General features: G+C 41.2%; 1 protein-coding gene across 6 annotated transcripts in view; it reads right to left on the bottom strand.

Annotated features, from left to right (window-relative positions):
* wdfy3 (WD repeat and FYVE domain containing 3) overlaps positions 1–15,484 on the bottom strand; it is a 77,504-nt gene extending 62,020 nt beyond the window's left edge. For 4 of the 6 annotated variants that reach the window (XM_026320731.1, XM_026320733.1, XM_026320734.1 and 1 more), the window contains exons 1-2: positions 15,138–15,481; positions 799–1,009 (exon numbers count right to left, since the gene is read on the bottom strand). In XM_026320731.1, coding sequence (XP_026176516.1) covers positions 799–978 — 180 coding nt within the window. In that variant the 5' untranslated portion in view covers positions 979–1,009; positions 15,138–15,481. Of the gene's footprint in view, positions 1–798; positions 1,010–15,137 lie in introns of all 6 variants that reach the window. The other 2 variants (XM_026320737.1, XM_026320736.1) reach the window with 2 other exon arrangements.
* Positions 15,485–17,568: the final 2,084 nt, after the last annotated feature.

The raw sequence follows: 17,568 nt of genomic DNA, 5'->3' as shown, positions 1-17,568 counted from the left end.
GATTAGTTGGAATGATCACTATGAATCATCAATAATTATCTAGATTTGGATTTTCCAAGCCCCTCTGTACAGTAATTGATTTTTGTCTCAGGTGTTTGTGATTTCAATCATTTAGCTTATTTAGCTATGGCTATTAGCTCAGGTATCAAGATGTTTCCTAATATAAGTTTAAAGCTTGACAAATGCTTCAAACATCCCTTCTGGATTAAACATAGTGTTGACAGTGTGTGGGAGTTCACAAGCTTTGAATGACTGCATTCTCCTGCGCACCTGTCTGCCAGGTGTGCATTAGACAGTATTTTCTCTGTTTAATGTTTCTGCAGCGTGTCTGTGTCGTCGAGGAGCTAGGGATTTAAGTTAGAGTCAGTACTAGACGTTATGACAACACATCAGGTCGTGAAGAGTAATGATTTACATTTACAGCAAATATACTGTACGTGACCCACAGGTAGACTGAAAACACGCAGCTCATTGTGTTCAGCAGGCTGTAGAAACTGAACCCATGAAGTGTCTAGTCAGGTGTGTATGGAAATAAGCTGTCAACCACAGGATTAGACTGCCAGATAGTTGCCAGGTGGCTTCTCATTTACTGCATTCAAGTCCATCTGCGTATAGTATCTGTTAAGTCTGTGATGACTCCACAGTTCATGTTTCTCATGACTGAACCCAAATAAATGCTCAACTCAGTAATTGTTAAATGAACTGATACCTGTTCCTACAGAGCTAGAACTATATTTGAGAAAATCTCCAATCATAGCCTGTTTGCACCACCTTTCCTCCACCGCTGACGAGACTCACCCTGTTAAACACAGGAAGCATCATGTAGAGTTTCTCCTCCTGCTCCTTCTGGGTCATGTGGCGAGGCGGGTGGCACAGTTCGGAGAAGAGGCGTCGCAGGTGCATCAGGCCCAGAGCGTTATCCTGGGGGCTGCACTCCTCCTGCCTCGGCCGCCCCATGATCCTCTTCACCATGTTCATTTTGAGCGGCTTTGTCAGGGCAAAGGCAGCCCTGTGAGAGAGACAGAGGAGGTTAATGCCTCATAGCAGTTCAGTACTCTAGCATCCTCTTGTGCTATCTGAAAACTCTTCATACTCAGAAAACTGTTCAGACTGTTTTTGGTTCTAAAATGGCCATTTAAAGGTACAATGCATAATATTTACAGATATCTATTAGAAAAATTAAATATATTCATAAATACATTGTCATTAGTATGTAGCCACTGGAAAATACCAAAATGCTGCATTTTCTTAATCTTAGAATGGGGATTTTATATATAGACTCTTTTGGACCATAGAAACTTTTACACATTTCTTAGAACCTTTGGAGGAAATTCTCTTTTTTTTGTGTGTCGGCACCACAGGAATATAATCGTCGTTAAAACGCTCTTTAAGCCCCTACTTTGGTGTAGGTATTTTTCCTGTACTAGATGCAGCTAAATCTTTCACATTTTACACAATGCACCTTTAAATACATTCGACCAACCTATCTGGTTCATTCTAACTCAATTGCCCACTACTGTTTTTAAAAATACAAATCAGCTACAACCCAAAAGTGGCCCCGTAGCTTAGGCATGACATCGACATTTCTGAGGACCAACCAAAAGCATCTGCATCACTGACACATCTCTGCAGCTTTACACTGTGTGGAGCACGCTCTGTCTCATGTTCAGGTTATAGAGCTACAGAGCTAAACCCATGACTGACATTAATTTAATCTCTCCTCCTTAGTTGCAGCCAAAGCGTGATTGTTGTTATATATTTAGCCATTATTTCCATGCGTCCAATTCTCTCCTGACTATCTTTAAGATGGTTGCTAGGAGACTTCAACAAGCTGCAAAGCCTACACACAACACAGACCAACGTCCGCTGATAAAAACTGAATCGACAGTCTGGAACAGTGCAGCAAATTTCCTCATCAATCTCAAACAAAAGCTTCATTTTCAGAAACCAAACTGTCACACTGTTATTGCTTCAGGCTGCAGTTATACAGTGGTGGATGTGGAAAAGGAAAACATTTCTAATTTATTTTCCTCACGTGATACAGGATCAGCCTGTAGGGATGCAGAACATGGAAAAAGACACATGAGAAAGAAAAGCTCTGCTTCTTTCTTCGGCTTGTTTACTTTCCCTGCATGTCTCTGTCACTCACTAGTATATTTTGTTACATGTTCAATGACAACCACACTATTGCTTTGACCCTTAGACTCTTTCATACTATTAAAGTAGAGACTCAGCAGCTATGGCTATGTAACTCAAAGCACTGGCTTGCTGTTAGTGTAAATTACTGTTTTGTACAGGACATTTGCTTTTTCATTGCATTATACGCTAATGTTCTTCCCAAGTATACATGTGAGATGTGTTTGTCTACTTGTGGACCTATGCTGAGGTGAACCTGCTGCAAAAAAAGCACCGACAGTTCAATTCCATTCTCTAAGAAGGTCGGCCAGCTCTATATGGACAGTCCAAGGACACACGACAGAGTCCCAGACGGCCCTTCCTTCCCAGTGGATTACTTTCACTTCAGACGCTGATGAGACAGCCCTCGCTCTTTACTTAACAACAACAGATTCAACGATGAAAACAAAGAACGCAACAATCAGGTTTTTTTGGAAGCCCCTCTGAGAAGATTAGTACATATTATTTTATTATACAAGTGCTGACTCTATGGAGACATTAGGGTACTTCTAAAGCGGTCTGTAGATTTGACTGCCAGTCATAAACAGATGACTTTGACTAATTTGACTGAGGACGCTCCTCTTTGCTGTTGACTTACTTTACACATAAACAAAAGTGTTTAAGATAAGATAAGATAAGATAAGATAAGATAAGATAAGATAAGATAAGATAAGATAAGATAAGATAAGATAAGATAAGATAAGATAAGATAAGATAAGATAAGATAAGATAAGATGAACTTTATTAATCCCAGCAGTGGGGAAATTCACCTGTTATTACAGCTCACAGAGATGACATAAAGTGCAAAGGCAGAAAAACAAGTGTTCATGCAGAAATATCAAAAAGTGTGCAAGTTTAAAGTATTTACCAAAGTGCAGGAGCAAAACTGCGTAATGTGATGCTGATATGTGTTTTTATCTGGAACTACCATCACAGTTGCCCAGATCCATTTGCTGCACAAAATCATGCTCAGAACAGTAATAAAACTCACTGATTTGGCGACCACTTCATAGTTATTCTGTCATCTGTGGAGTATAATGCTGACTGGCCATAATGGCTGAGTGGGAAGATTATCAGCCGTTCCCAGTGGTCTGCCTTTTATTAAGTACTTTCCTGTTCAAGATCTGCTTTGGCATGACTGGCATCTCAACAACTTTCTCCTCAATCCTCACGTTTCTTTGAGATCTGTCACAAAAGGGAGCGAGGACGTGGAAAAGAAAGAGACTGAGAGCTACAAAGAAGCTTCCAAGTGTTATTCTGATTTACAGGAACAAGGCATCTGTTGCACTAATGAATTTACTCAGCGTGCCCTCTGTGTGAACCCACACTCAAACTGCAACTCCATGTACCATCCACCAGTTGGTACACTTTATCTAGAGAGACTGACATGGGCCCTGAATGGTTAGGGTTTGGCTTTGTACACAGAAAACGCAATCTTTCACTTAAATAAAGAACAGGAAAGACTGAAGGATGCTGATGTCGTAAATATCACTCATCAGAAAACATAGTCTCATGCTGCAATAATCATGTTTTGAGTTTTTTGGACAGGCAGGTAAAACACTGGGATAATCTCAGACACATTTCATACACGATAGAGATCAAAACGAGACGAGAACCGAAAGGCTCAGGGTTTGACCGTGTGCTGGCAGTAATACACTCCACAATTCAGCTCATGCTAACCACCAGCTCTGCCTGCGTGAGATAAGGCTGTAGAGTAGGCCCTAAAATATACATCCTCCTGAAACAACAAAATCAGCCCCTGCCTGCTGCTGGGACTGATAAAGTTTGGTGAACATGTGGCAGGGCGGGGGGGGGGGGGGGATTGTTTTATGTGATAGGGCGAGAGATGCAACAAAAGCAGCTGCTTTTTTTTTTTTTAAATGCATGCTCACCATCTAGATTACATATTAAGTTTAACTTCATGGATTTATGAAGTGTAAAATTCAACATTTGCAGCTAAAAGGTCAAATGTACGATGCTTTATCATTCTGCTGCAGACACATTTAGGTTTTCTGTAAGCTAAAAAAAATTCTCTGTAATTTAAATAACAACACACTACTTCTCTTTTTAAGCTTGAATGTATAAGAGGAAACGCCTGCAGAGCATTAATCTATATGAACTTACATGGCATGTACACAGTTTGGTCTCTGAATAAAGCTTATTAATGAGTCACAAGTAAGCTCTTCATTAATACAAACCATCCATCCATTATTTATACCCCCTTAGTCCTTAACCAGGGTCCCAGGGATCTGCTGGAGCCTATCCCAGCTCTCTTTGGGTGAAAGGCAGGGGTCCACCCTGGACAGGTCCCCAGTCCATCACAGGGCCACACAGAGACAAACAACCTCACACACTCACACTCACTCCTATGGGCAATTTAGAGTCACCAATCAACCTGACATACATGTTTTTGGACTGTGGGAGGAAACCAGAGTACCTGGAGAAAACCCACACAAGCACAGGGAGAACATGCAAACTCCACACAGAAAGGCACCTGATGGGTTTCAAACCAGGAACCTTCTTGATGTGAGGCAACAGTACTAACCACTAAACCACCATGCTGCCCATAATACAAACCAATTATTAATTATTATTACCTCTTTAGCGTGCCTCATCATGATTCATATTCAAAGGCTGATTACTGTTATGACATATCATAATGCTAATGAGCTGTTCTCATCACTGCCACAGCCTAATCATCTCTCTCTTAACATCCACATATATTACATCTGGCCCTAGCAATTTAATAACCCATACAACCCACATAGCAGCCCTTATTATGCATAAATCAAATCCAATCCTCCACTAGATGAATAGGTAGACCTTTGGCAGTAGTAAAACAAAGAGGTAAACTATAAAGCCACAGATCTACTGCACATTTGGCCATGTTGGCACAGCAGCAACAGCAGTTATAGAGTGATCAAGATGTAGCGTCAGCAGCACTGGCATCTTCAGCTGTTGGATAAAATGGAAACTCAGGCTGAGCCACAGACAAGCCTGATGAAAAGTTGCCAGTCAGGAAGAAAATCTTGCTGGATGTCAGAAATTGAGAATGCAAAAGCAGAAGTGGTTGGTCTGTGGCTGGGTTTAAAAACATCCAGCCCACTCACCAGGTTCCTGAGTTAGTGTTTAAAACTGCAAGTTTCACTATGAAAAACAAGGAAACAGTAAGGAAAGACAGAAAGCAGACGAATGGTCTTTATAGTGGGAGGATGCGTTTTGATCCCCTCGGTGAGATCTGTTGAAACGATATAAACAGATCCCGATACTAACGTAAATAATACGGTCAGAACTGGAGCTATCCCTCTGGAAATTACAAAACATATTATTAACTGGAATTATTTATCACACATACTTTTCGTTTCTAGAATAATAAATCTTCGGTGCCTCTATGGCTGGAAGCAGGAATAGAACAAACAAAATAAAGCTGAGTCAGATGCAGAAAGCTCCATCCACATTATCCAAAACACGAATGAATATATAATATTTAATGAATATATAATACTAGGCGTATTAATCATCATGAGATGCTTCACACACAGATTGGGCCGTCACTTCTATCAGCTATAACAAACCTGTAGCTGCCAAAGTAACTTGCTGGGATCTGGGAACATGACAACACTAAAATCAGCTTCAGCAGAACAAGAAATGAACTGATGTTGACTAGTAAATCATTAAAAACAGTGTGCATGGCAGGCTGAACCATAAAGTTACTCTTTAACTTGGATATTTACAAAGTAGAGTTTTCATTAAGGTTAATGCTCACTCTAATCATAAGTTTAGCAAAACAAGAGCTTTAGGAAATAAATTCTAATTATTAATAAAGCAGAATTATCCTCTGAGGTGCCGAAGCAGCTCACCCATCTTTTCTACTAGAAAGCATCTCTGGTGCAGCATTTCTCTCTGAACAATGCTGACTCTCAACGCTGCAGCACCGGGCCCTATGAAACAGAGAGTCACTGAGGCAGACGTGCGTGCCGAGAGAATGGCAGAGTCGGAGCGCAGCAGGGCCGGGACCACAAACTGGGCCAAACACATGTCACACGACTCAGCATAAGGCTGAGCTGGAAAATCAACAAAAGGTTGGCAGTGGCGAAAGGCAGTGATCCGCAGACAAATGTACGATTACACCTCACCCCACCCACTTGGTAGGCCTAGTTCTGTTTGACTACATTTTGGGTGCAAAAATTACAGTCTTTGCAATTTCGCTTGATTAATATTTCAGGAAGCAGTATCGCTTTACATTTGGTTTTTAATCGACTTCCCGAGGGCTCAACTGGTGGAGAGTACATGGTCATGCGATGGTTATGATCAATTCTCCGGAGGTTTCTTATATTTTCTCCCCCTTTGTCTCAGGATTTTTGAGAACGTGTCTCTTTAAATGTTTAAAACTGATTTTATTAGATTAGTTTACTGGTTGATTATACAGGAGAAAAAAATGTGATATAAAATATATCGGTTTATTATAGGGAGTGTTTTCTTGCATGTGTTTGTCTCTATATTAACATGATCCATTTTTAATTTCAGAACTGGAAACGCAGCCAGGAAAAACAAGATGCCCACACCTTTGGCAACAGAGCAGTCTTATTTCCTTCAGTAATATGACACCGTCTTATCCGTTCATCCAAAATATGTTGTGAGGGAATGGATGCACCTGAAGGAAGCTGGCAATGGCTCAAAAAGACTGAGATTTGTGAGCACAAGAAATTTAGATTCCCAGCACAGCTTTAATGCTGTTGTTATTGCCTGCAATGCCTTTGAGGAGCTTTGTCTGCGGCAGAGAAGAATCTGTTATATCCTAATGCAACCGAACGAGTCTTTCTGCACTACTGAGACTTTGAATGTCCAGCACTTGACCTATAGAAGCAGACAGCTCATTGCGTACTTGATCTACCACAAAGAGAACAGAGAGAAGTGATGTAACATAGAGGATTAGAAACCCACATCGTCAACCTCATGCAGAACGGTTTCCAACGTAAAGCCACTGACTTTCCATCTGATCAACAGGATGCTACAGCCATGACCTTTGCCATTTAAGGAAAAATAGCATCAACTGTCTCGTCTTGGCTGTAGCAAAGAAAATGAGTCAATGGCATTAATGGAACGTCGACTTCTATGCGGTGGAGAACTAAGCTCGCCTTCTTAGCCCTCCAGTCTTTTTCATGGCATGCTCTTTAAGTCGATGCCAGTTTCAATGAGCGTCTCGCAAAGTTAGCGCTAGCTCCTGGGAGATAAAGGCAGCCGCTGCCCTGGAAAAGCCCAACTCTTCAAAGGCTTGCGTGGTTGTTCCTCTGGAGAAAGTGATGTAATCACAGAAATGTCTCCTGTCTGACAGTTTAGAGGGGTAGGTGGAAGCTGGGAGGCTCCACGGAGAAGAGAACCAGGGTTGACGGGAGTTAGATAAAACCAGAACCTGTGAAACAAAGTACAAATTTGAGGAAATAAAAGGCTTTGTAGGCAGGCTGGTGAATTCACACCAACCTGCAGCCAAATGCTGCTGCTTTCTCACTGCAGGTGATAAACTGTATAGCTGACAAAGAAAAAGAAAAAAACTCTCCTAAGACACTAATGCAAAATAAGTTGAAGCATCATGAATAAAAGCCTGAGAAGTGGAGCCGCTTCATATCTGTGTAGCATGTTTTCAATCAGCAGCTAATGTCTGAACTGTACGAGTTTTAACAGAAGCCAGAAGGGCAGGAAATGATCACAAGCCAAACAAGTCTGGGCAGGACCCATGTTGACAAGCTCATCACTGGATATCTATTTAAACCCTCAGCAAACAACGCCTGGGTTGTCATCGTCACAGGTTGTTCTCCACACTTCACTTCTGCCAGCTGATTTGGCAGATAAACATTTGTCCCTGTAAACAGTGAAAGTTGAGGTGCAGCAGCTGCTGCGAATAATAAACAAAAGGTGGATTCATCCCTCATATATCAGAGAGTAAAGCCAGTGCCAACCTTTTCCTAAGAGGTTCAATAATGTCCAGTGTCACGCAGCCTATATGCTTCTGAACCATATCCATCACAACATGGGCCCCAAACAAAGTGCTGGCTTTTTGATAAAGCACATTTTTTATCTTAAAAACAAGAGTCATGTTCCTACTGCTCATTTTTACTTTTACTGATTTCCAGATATTTGCCCTTTTATATTTTACATGCAGCATCAAAAACTGCAGGTGTCAAAGTTTGGTCTTACATTCAGTGACGTTTCATTCTCATCTGAAGAGGAATGTTTTTAGTTTTCTTCCATCAGACATGTCCACTTGTCTTTCTTTTGTCTCGGTCACGAGTCGTCTATTAGCCGTGTGTAATGGAGGCGTTCAATTCTAAAATGTGAGATTCAACGAAATCAACAACATTTCTAATGTCTGTCAGTTTGAGGAGGACGTGGATGCTTAATTCAACCTGAAGACCATTGCTCCTTTCTTTCATTATCTGTCCCTACGTGTTTAAACTTAAAAATCTGTAGCACTCGTGACAAAAACACTTCAGTGACATTTGTGTTGTATTCAAAGATCTTCCATGTTGTGGTTGCTGCATCGGCAAGACTCTAGACGAGAGGAATACAATGCCTACCAAATAAAAAGCCAACGCTGTCGTGATCTTTCCACTTGTTGTACCAAATAAATGCAGCACTAGTAAGTAAGTGTGCTTCCTGTTCATCCAGCCCATGGCGGCTCTAGAGATATCGAAGGATTTTGTTAGACACCGTGACTCAGACTGTTGCATCCCTCACTGCGTGATGGTCATAGTGACGGTAATCAAAGCTTTTTACACGACAGCACTCAATCACTCTGGTTGTAGGCATCTACCAAACTGCTTAAATATTAGGTGACATGTAAAAAAACAAGACCGGTACCGACCCTGAAAGGCGATGCTTTTACACCGATAAGCTATATCTACCAAAAATCAGTTACCAACAGTAAACAAACCCCGGTCGCTGCGGAGACAAGCTCAGCACCAAGCTCATGATTTGTCCTACCTGCTGTTCTCTCTGCGCTCCGCCAGCATCTCAGCTCAGCAGCAGCAGGAGAAAGAGAAATATTCCACTATAAACACAGACCGACCCCTCTTCCACAAAAAGCTGTCGTCTTTCTGAGTAGGAAAAGCGGCGACAATGGTGTCATGCCTTCCCCTCACGGCGGCGTGAGAAGAGGAGAGGCTAGGCGCGGAGGCATGGCCTGTCTTCATTGGCAGTGCCAGGGGCTTTGTTCGCCAGCCTGCGTACTGTGTGTGTGTGTGTGTGTATGTATGTGTGTGTGTGTGTGTGTAGCCTGCCGGGACTGGCACAGCTGATCCCCCCCTGACACCGGGTGGAGTGTACAGGGCTGTGGACGAAGGGGAGAGGAGGGTGCAGAGCGTGGGGGCTATGGCCGTCACAGCAAGAGGCGCGTACCATTTAGACAGGAAAAGGTAGGGGGACATGTACAACTCAAAGCACTAAGCACCATTAAAAATTCATCTTATGGGGATTTAGTCGTCCTTATGCAGATCCAGGCCACTGACTTCACATTAACTTTGTATTGTCATGACATCAGCTGCTCTCAGAGACACATATAGGGAACGGAGGACGTTTTCTCTGGAGTAGCACTTCAAGCTTACATGTGTTTACAGGAAAAGACAAATCGATCGCTACAACTGATGACTATTTCTCAATTATTCTATAGATTACGTCAATCATTTAATGTATGAAATGTCACAAACTGTCAAAGTGTGCTCATCAAAGTGTTACAGAGCACAAAGTGACCTCTTTAAATGGTCTCTTTTCAGCTTCCAGTCCAAATAGTTTCACTAGTTTAGCTCTAAAAATCACTGCAACAATTAACTTATTACCAAAATAAACTGGAGCTAAAACATTAGTCGATTATTCAACAACACCCTAAAAATAATGTCACAAAATTCTCCAGCAGATATGTTTATATTTTTCCTGCTCTCATGTCTTCATATGCTTCTTTACTCTCATCCACATAATTACAAATTAAAATCTTTGGATTTAGCTGGATGAACTAAGTCATTTGCAAATGCAATGGACATTTTTCACTATACTGTACTGTTTATTAGACCAAAGAAGAACTAACTGTCACATTAATGGATAATGAACTAAACCAACAGTTGTAGTCCCAGAGAATTAAGTAGCATACTCAACAAAATACAGTCTACTTTCTGCAATTTGGAGAATTTCAAATTTTCTGCTTGAAAAAGTGAAGGAACCCTGTCCCAGACACTGTATTGGCACATTCTGAGAACTACAGTCTTCTGGTTTACTAAGAACATACTGAAGTGCGGTTTCCAGCAGGGAAACACTGGACCATATGGAAATGAGGCCAGCGGGGAATGCAGATCAGCCCCCTTACTGAATGGAGCCTGCTACACAATCTCCTACTCAACATACCACCAGTGGCAAGGTTGAATTTGTACTGGAAAGGGAAGAAATCTGTAGCAGGAGAACTATAGCTGCAGCAGACAGTTGAATCGCTATTCTGCCTAAAACTCAATTTGTTATACCAACCTGACAGCTACAAAACATTTAGTTGTCATTCAGCATAGGAAAAAATTAAATAATGCAGAAAAACGGTTCGGTTGAGCCACATTAATAACTATAAACCACAAATGTGATCGCAGACGTTTAAAATCATTAAGTATCCCAAAAGTTATTACCATGAAGTACTGGGTGGAGCACAGTCTGTGAGAATCACAGCCATTTAACTACAGCAATAAACAGGATTTGTTGACAGCAAGAAAAAGAACGAAGCTGCTTTATCATCTCATCAGAACCAGTGCATGAGCTCACTGCAATCTAATGTCTTACAAGTGCTGCACTTACTCAGCACAATAATACTTTGAGCTTCTTTGCATGTACATGTATTTTACAAACACCATGCTCTTGTGGAGCGTGTGTGTTGACAGCGATTTCAGTGCTCTGCCGACTCTCATGACGTACACGTCATTCCCAGGGGGGCTAATTAAGAATTATCCTCTCCTGGTTTATGACTGCACACTTCTCTAGAAGGATGACTGGTAAACGGCACCTTAGGTCTGGTGTCTGATGTGGTATCTTGAAAAACTCCACACACACACAAACACACACACACACACAAACACACACACACACACACACACACACAAACACACACACACACACACACACACACACCGTAGATCGTAGATTTTTTCTCTGAGATACATTTTACATGGCCTGAGAAAGCTCGCCCAGTGCTGTGAGAGGGAAATTAGCATTAGACTTGTACTGCATTATCCACAAGATTTTAATGCAGCTATCTAACCACACTGAATCAATAACAAAAGCCTCACAAAGTGCACAATACTCAGCGCTGCTGCCATCGCACCACATGGAAGCAGAGGCGCAGATAAAAACGTAATCCCAGATGGTAATCTCTTTGCCTCGTTTGTGCTCATTAGTCTTTGCTGCATAAAGCTTTGGTCTGAACTTCTGAATTTATTTCTAAATTACCAGTTTTTCTTTTGTTTAACCTGCCCTCAGGTGTAACGCTCTTCAAAATGTTGTGAATGTGAATTCCCAATAATTCCAAACAATACCTGTAACTTCTCAGATTCTCAGCTTTTAGACAGATACTGTTCTTTCCTAAATATGATCTGTAGTTATGAAAAGCCATTTCGTGTTTCGTATATTAACCAGGCACCTGGTCTGATAAATTTCCCAATAATCAGTCGCCATTTTACAATACCTGAAAAAGTTTGTATTTAAATTTCTGGGACACAACACACACTTTAGTCAGAAATCTGATTTATCAGACTTTGGATAATGCCAACAACAGTAGAGAAAAGTGACAACAAGGACACGTTATACTCTTATCACAGGACCCTGGCAATGTTTAATCACATTAACTGACACAAACAACAAGCCAGTTATTAGTGACATCTGGGAGACATCAGGGACTCCACAAACAATGCAAATCAAAATAATGTGTACTTATCTCAGGCCATGCCTGCAGGAGTACCTAATATTATTTCCCCTAGAGGGGAAACGCATACAAATAACAACAACAATTTAAATAAACCCAGCTCAAAGCCAGAACCGGTTATAGGAGTCACAGTTTCAGTGCCTGTTAGCTATGAAAGCACAGTGGGAGAAAAGCAGAATAGAAAGGGACAACTTGACTTCATCATACCGATGACTAGCAGGTTTTGAGTAATCTCAGTAAATCTCAGCAAAAGGGGAACTTGGCAGTCAATATGTGGAGTGAGAAAATATGGCCCCCAGGGGTATTACGATCCTTGACAAATAATAATAGGCAATAACTTATGTGTTTGTGGGTTGGATGTTTGGCTTTCACAAACTAATTAAAGGCAGACATATTTAACATGCTTGTCAACATTACAGACAATTCCTAAAAGAGACAGTAAAACAGAAGAATTAGAAAAAAAACAAACCTACAAGTGAAACCATTTTTCAACAATTTCACAAAAAAACTGAAATATAAAGATAGCCAGCTGCTGCAGCTGGGCGCTTGTGTAGGACTGCATTAAAATATATATAACAAAGTGCTCAGTGAGTGTATGTGTTTATGAAAATATGAATTTATTCCAGTTACTGGCAGTTAACACCAATCCAATTTCTATGCTTTCCTTCTATCCTATCAATGCATTTTAGTTTCATGCACAGCAGTTTGTCAGTTTTTACCTGGCAAGTTTAAAACATATGAAAAATGATGATTCAGAGAATAAAGGTTTTCTCATTTTGCTAAATTAAAACCAATAGATGGCACCATCCAGTGTACTTGTCAAGGGAGTATTCTGTGTATTTCCTAATGCAAAATTATTTTTTAGAAAGGACTACATGTTTTTTTTTTTGTTGTTTTTTTTAAAATCGATTAACTTGTTGATTTCACTCTACACGATTTCCCAGACCCCAATTTTAATTTGCTGGTTTTGTACATGAACTCAGTCTCCTGTTCACAGTATAAATGCATCAATATCTGTCTAAATGTTAGAAGTAAATGTTTTTATTTCACATTAGTACATTAGGTTGCTGTTAAAGGTAAGTGATAGTGTAACAGCAGCGTTTTACTAGTGGCTGCCATTCATTTCTCAGTCTACTGACGCCATGCTTGTCTTGGGAGTGGTGTTAATGTGCCTAACTACTAATTAATATGCCTAAACATACTGAAATGGAGAGATTCTAATCAAAAGTGGCTTTTAATGCCTATGTCATGTTTTATGAATTATTTGTTAAATAAATACTCTTCAGATTTCGCCATTATCAAAATATTTTCAACAACAAATTGCCTGATTATCTGCAGTAAGTTTACCTTTAAATAACCTGCATTTTTCTCCTAATATCCCTTTAAATGTTATTCTCTGGGGGAGACAAAAGAGCCAGTGCTTGCTCATAAGGGATTTGTTGGGTTTCTGTTTTTGTTTTTTTTTTTTGTAAGGTGCCTAGAGATGATTGTATTGTGATTTGGTGCTATATAAATTAAATTCAATTGAATTGCAGTAAATACCAATTTAAGGATCATTAATTCCCAATTTCATGCAATTGTATGTTCATTACTGAGGCCTTGTCTTAAACTTGGTGGAAGACACAACCAAACTAGTAATTGTTGATGTGTTATGGTTTGGACAACTGAGCTGCATGTAAAACCTAGGACACTGCTGTTTAGTGTGTCTAAACGGGATTTAAATGAACATGCCAGTGTGACTATTAAGAGAAACGAGCATGTAATTGAAAAAAGATGAATATGTTAACCACAGCTGTTGTTGCAGCATCTCAGACCCAATTAAACGACCTGATAGCGAACACAATCATCTCAGTCAGAGATTGTCCACCAAAGTGGGGAAAACTGCTAAATGTTGGCTGGAGATGTCTGCATACGAATGATCACAAGGCAGTTTTTAAATATATTTTCTAAGCTTGAAAAGTACGTCAGTGTTTGCAGTGGACAAAGTGTTATTTCTCTGCCCAGCTTGCAAACATTAACAGCTAACAGTTACTAATCTGTGGAGGAAACAAACAGGGCTTCCCGGATTGCACAAATGTGTGAAACACACTCACTAAGGTATTTCTGTCTTAATGTAATGAAGTTCTTAGCCCTAAATAATTTTTTTTCCCAAACTCCTCCTTTGTGCAATTAAATTTGAATCTTTGGTTTCTCCCACAATTTGCTTTGTCACATCCAGTGTCGTTCTGTCAGGGAAGTACTAGCAGGGCTGATACTGCAGAAGTAAAACCACTTGTATCATGGGATCATTTAGTGTGTCACAGCTCACCACCCACACTGCAAACACAGCTAAAGCATGACAAAAGTTGGTCATAACATCAGCCACACATAATCAGCCTGCAAGCCAGGCTGAGCTGCTGCAGGCAGGCAGGCAGCCATGCAGTCTGCAACAATGCAGGTTACTTTAAAACTGCACGTCAGACACAGCAGGCACGAAAGGAGGCCAATAAAATCGCAATAAACACGCCAGTCACTGCGGCTTTGATATCAACACACCATCATACACGTTAACGGTGAGAAATAAATGAGTCTAACCAGCTCAGTGACTTGCAGCTGTAGCTGTGCCCCTAGTAGAAACACTGGTCTGCGTCCTCCTGTGTTGTCAGGCGCAGATGAATCCGTTTCGAGGACCACCGGCTTATGGAAACGGACTGAAAACACATCAACAAACCTGGAGCCAGAACCAGCCCTGTTAGCGTGAAACGACCAGCTGATCGCACTAGCATCGCAGCTGCAACTGTCAAGCTAAACGGTGACGTTCCGGTTACGTGTGTCCTTTAATGAACACACTGACAATAAAGAAGCGGGTTTGTGTTTCGGTGTTCAGCCTGGACCCGTCAAGTCCCCCGGGGCACGGCCGCTGACACGCCAACATTAGCTTTAAAGCTGCCGAGATGCTAGGCGGCTAGCAGCGCGATGCTAGCTAACGTTAGCCACTCCGCCGACCCCTGAGTCTGCCGCGTATCCGCCTCACACTCACCAGAACGCGGCGTCTGCAGCAAAATACTTCGGCTCTCACGGCGAGGACAACTTCCAATGTGTCGGTGAAGTCGATGCGGGACACTGCGTGTACATCCATATGTCACAAACGATGCTTTAGTCCAAGAGTGGTCGCTGCTCCCTCTCCTTCCTCCTGCCGGTAGCCATTTTTCCTCAACATCCGAATAAGCCGAGCTCGTCCCGAGGAGACCCGAGCTCGTCCCGAAGAGACCCGAGCGGTGATTTTCCTCCGAACCGCATCCAGCTCCGGGCCCCAAGCGGCCCCTGAAGGACCAGCCTGACATCTGTCGGATGAGCGCAAGAAGGCACTTCCCATAGTGGATTTAAGGGACACTAAGAGTTTTACAGTTTGCAGCCTGATCACATTAAGAGTCAATTAGTTTTATTTTCTCTTATATTAGCACCAAGAGGAGAATAATAAGACATCACCTGTTTACTCACTTTTTAAAATATTTTATTATTGATAATATTATTTTCCTCCTAAGATCATAAAATGTAATGATTTATCGTTTTAAGTATTCTGGTGTAATGTAATGTTACAGTCATCTTCAGTTTCATTGTTATTGTTTTTGGTCAAATAAAGAAAAAACGTAATTTGTAAATAAGACAAAATGTGCAAAAAAGTAAGTTTTCATTTTGAACACTGTTGTTTTTCATTGAAGGAATTACTTCATGTATAATTCAAACCTACATTAATAGCCTAACTTAATTAGAAAGCTACATTTCTCCTCAGAAAGATAACTTATTATTGTGAGGACCAGCACTCAGTTATATCTATCTATTAAACCTGTTAACACAAACCAGTTAACCAGACTTCAAGCCTGTCTAACTGACATAAAGGCTTGGATGACCAGTAACCTTTTACTTTTAAACTCGGAGAAAACAGAAGTCATTATATTTGGGCCTAAAAATCTCAGAAATAACTTTTCTAAAATTATAGCTACTCTAGATGGCATAGCCCTGGCCTCCAGCACTACTGTAAAAAACCTTGGAGTTATTTTTGACCAGGACATGTCCTTTAACTCACACATAAAACAAATTTCTAGAACTGCATTCTTTCACCTGCGCAACATTTCCAAAATTAGGAACATCCTGTCTCAAAATGATGCAGAAAAACTAGTCCATGCGTTTGTTTCCTCAAGGCTAGATTACTGTAACTCATTACTATCTGGATGTCCTAATATCTTAATAAAAAGCCTCCAATTAATCCAGAATGCCGCAGCCAGAGTCCTGACAGGAACTAGCAAGAGAGATCATATTTCTCCTATATTGGCTTCTCTTCATTGGCTCCCTGTAAAATATAGAATAGAATTTAAAATCCTTCTTCTCACATACAAATCCCTTCATAATCAAGCTCCTTCATACCTTAAAGACCTCATAGTACCATATTATCCCAATAGACCACTTCGCTCTCAGAGTGCAGGTCTACTTGTGGTTCCCAGAGTTCTCAAAAGCAGAATGGGAGGCAGAGCCTTTAGCTATCAAGCTCCTCTCCTGTGGAACCAGCTCTCAGCCTGGGTTCAGGAGGCAGACACTCTCTGTACTTTTAAGGCTAGACTTAAAACCTTCCTCTTTGACAAAGCATATAGTTAGGGCTGGCTTCAGGCAACCCTGAACCATCCCTTAGTTAGTTATGCTGCTATAGGCCTAGACTGCCTGAGGACCATCGGTGCACTGAGCTCCCCTACCCTACCCCCCCCCCCCCCTTCTCTCCCACCTCATGTATATTCCACCATTGAATGTTACTAACCTTGTGCTCTCTCTCTCCCCTAGTTTGTGCTCTCTCCCTCCCTCTCTCTCTCTCTCTCTCTCTGTACCTTCTGCAGGTGTCCCTGGTCCTGGAGCTGTTTATCGCTGATATCGCTGCAGTTACTGGTCCCACCAACTTGCAGTGTCTATTTGTTGTTTATTGTTGCTGTTCTTTTCTCTCTGCTCTATCCACTCACCCCAACCGGTCGAGGCAGATGGCCGCCCAAACTGAGCCCGGTTCTGCTGGAGGTTTTTTTCTTCCGTTAAAGGGAGTTTTTTCCTCTCCACTGTCGCCAAGTGCTTGCTCATAAGGGAATTGTTGGGTTTTTAGTTTTAGTTTTTGTAAAGTGCCTTGAGATGATTTGTATTGTGATTTGGCGCTATACAAATAAAATTGAATTGAACTGAATTGAATTGAATTGAAGAAATATACGCTTGAGTTGTTGGCAAATTAAAGACGTGTGTAACATAATATAATACTTATAGGAGTCTAAATACCCCTGTCCAGGGTGTACCCCTGCCTTTCACCCAAAGAGAGCTGGGATAGGCTCCAGCAGATCCCTGGGACCCTGGTTAGGACTAAGCAGGTGTAGATGATGGACGGATTCTAAATATTTTATGTTTGTTATTGTTAATAAAACAAGACAGATGGCAGAAGGCAA

This window comes from Mastacembelus armatus, chromosome 9, assembly GCF_900324485.2.
Source record: "Mastacembelus armatus chromosome 9, fMasArm1.2, whole genome shotgun sequence".
In the NCBI taxonomy this organism is placed as follows: Eukaryota; Metazoa; Chordata; class Actinopteri; order Synbranchiformes; family Mastacembelidae; genus Mastacembelus; species Mastacembelus armatus.
The sequence above is the reverse complement of the archived record's forward strand: the minus strand, read 5'-3'. Positions and strand labels throughout refer to the sequence as shown.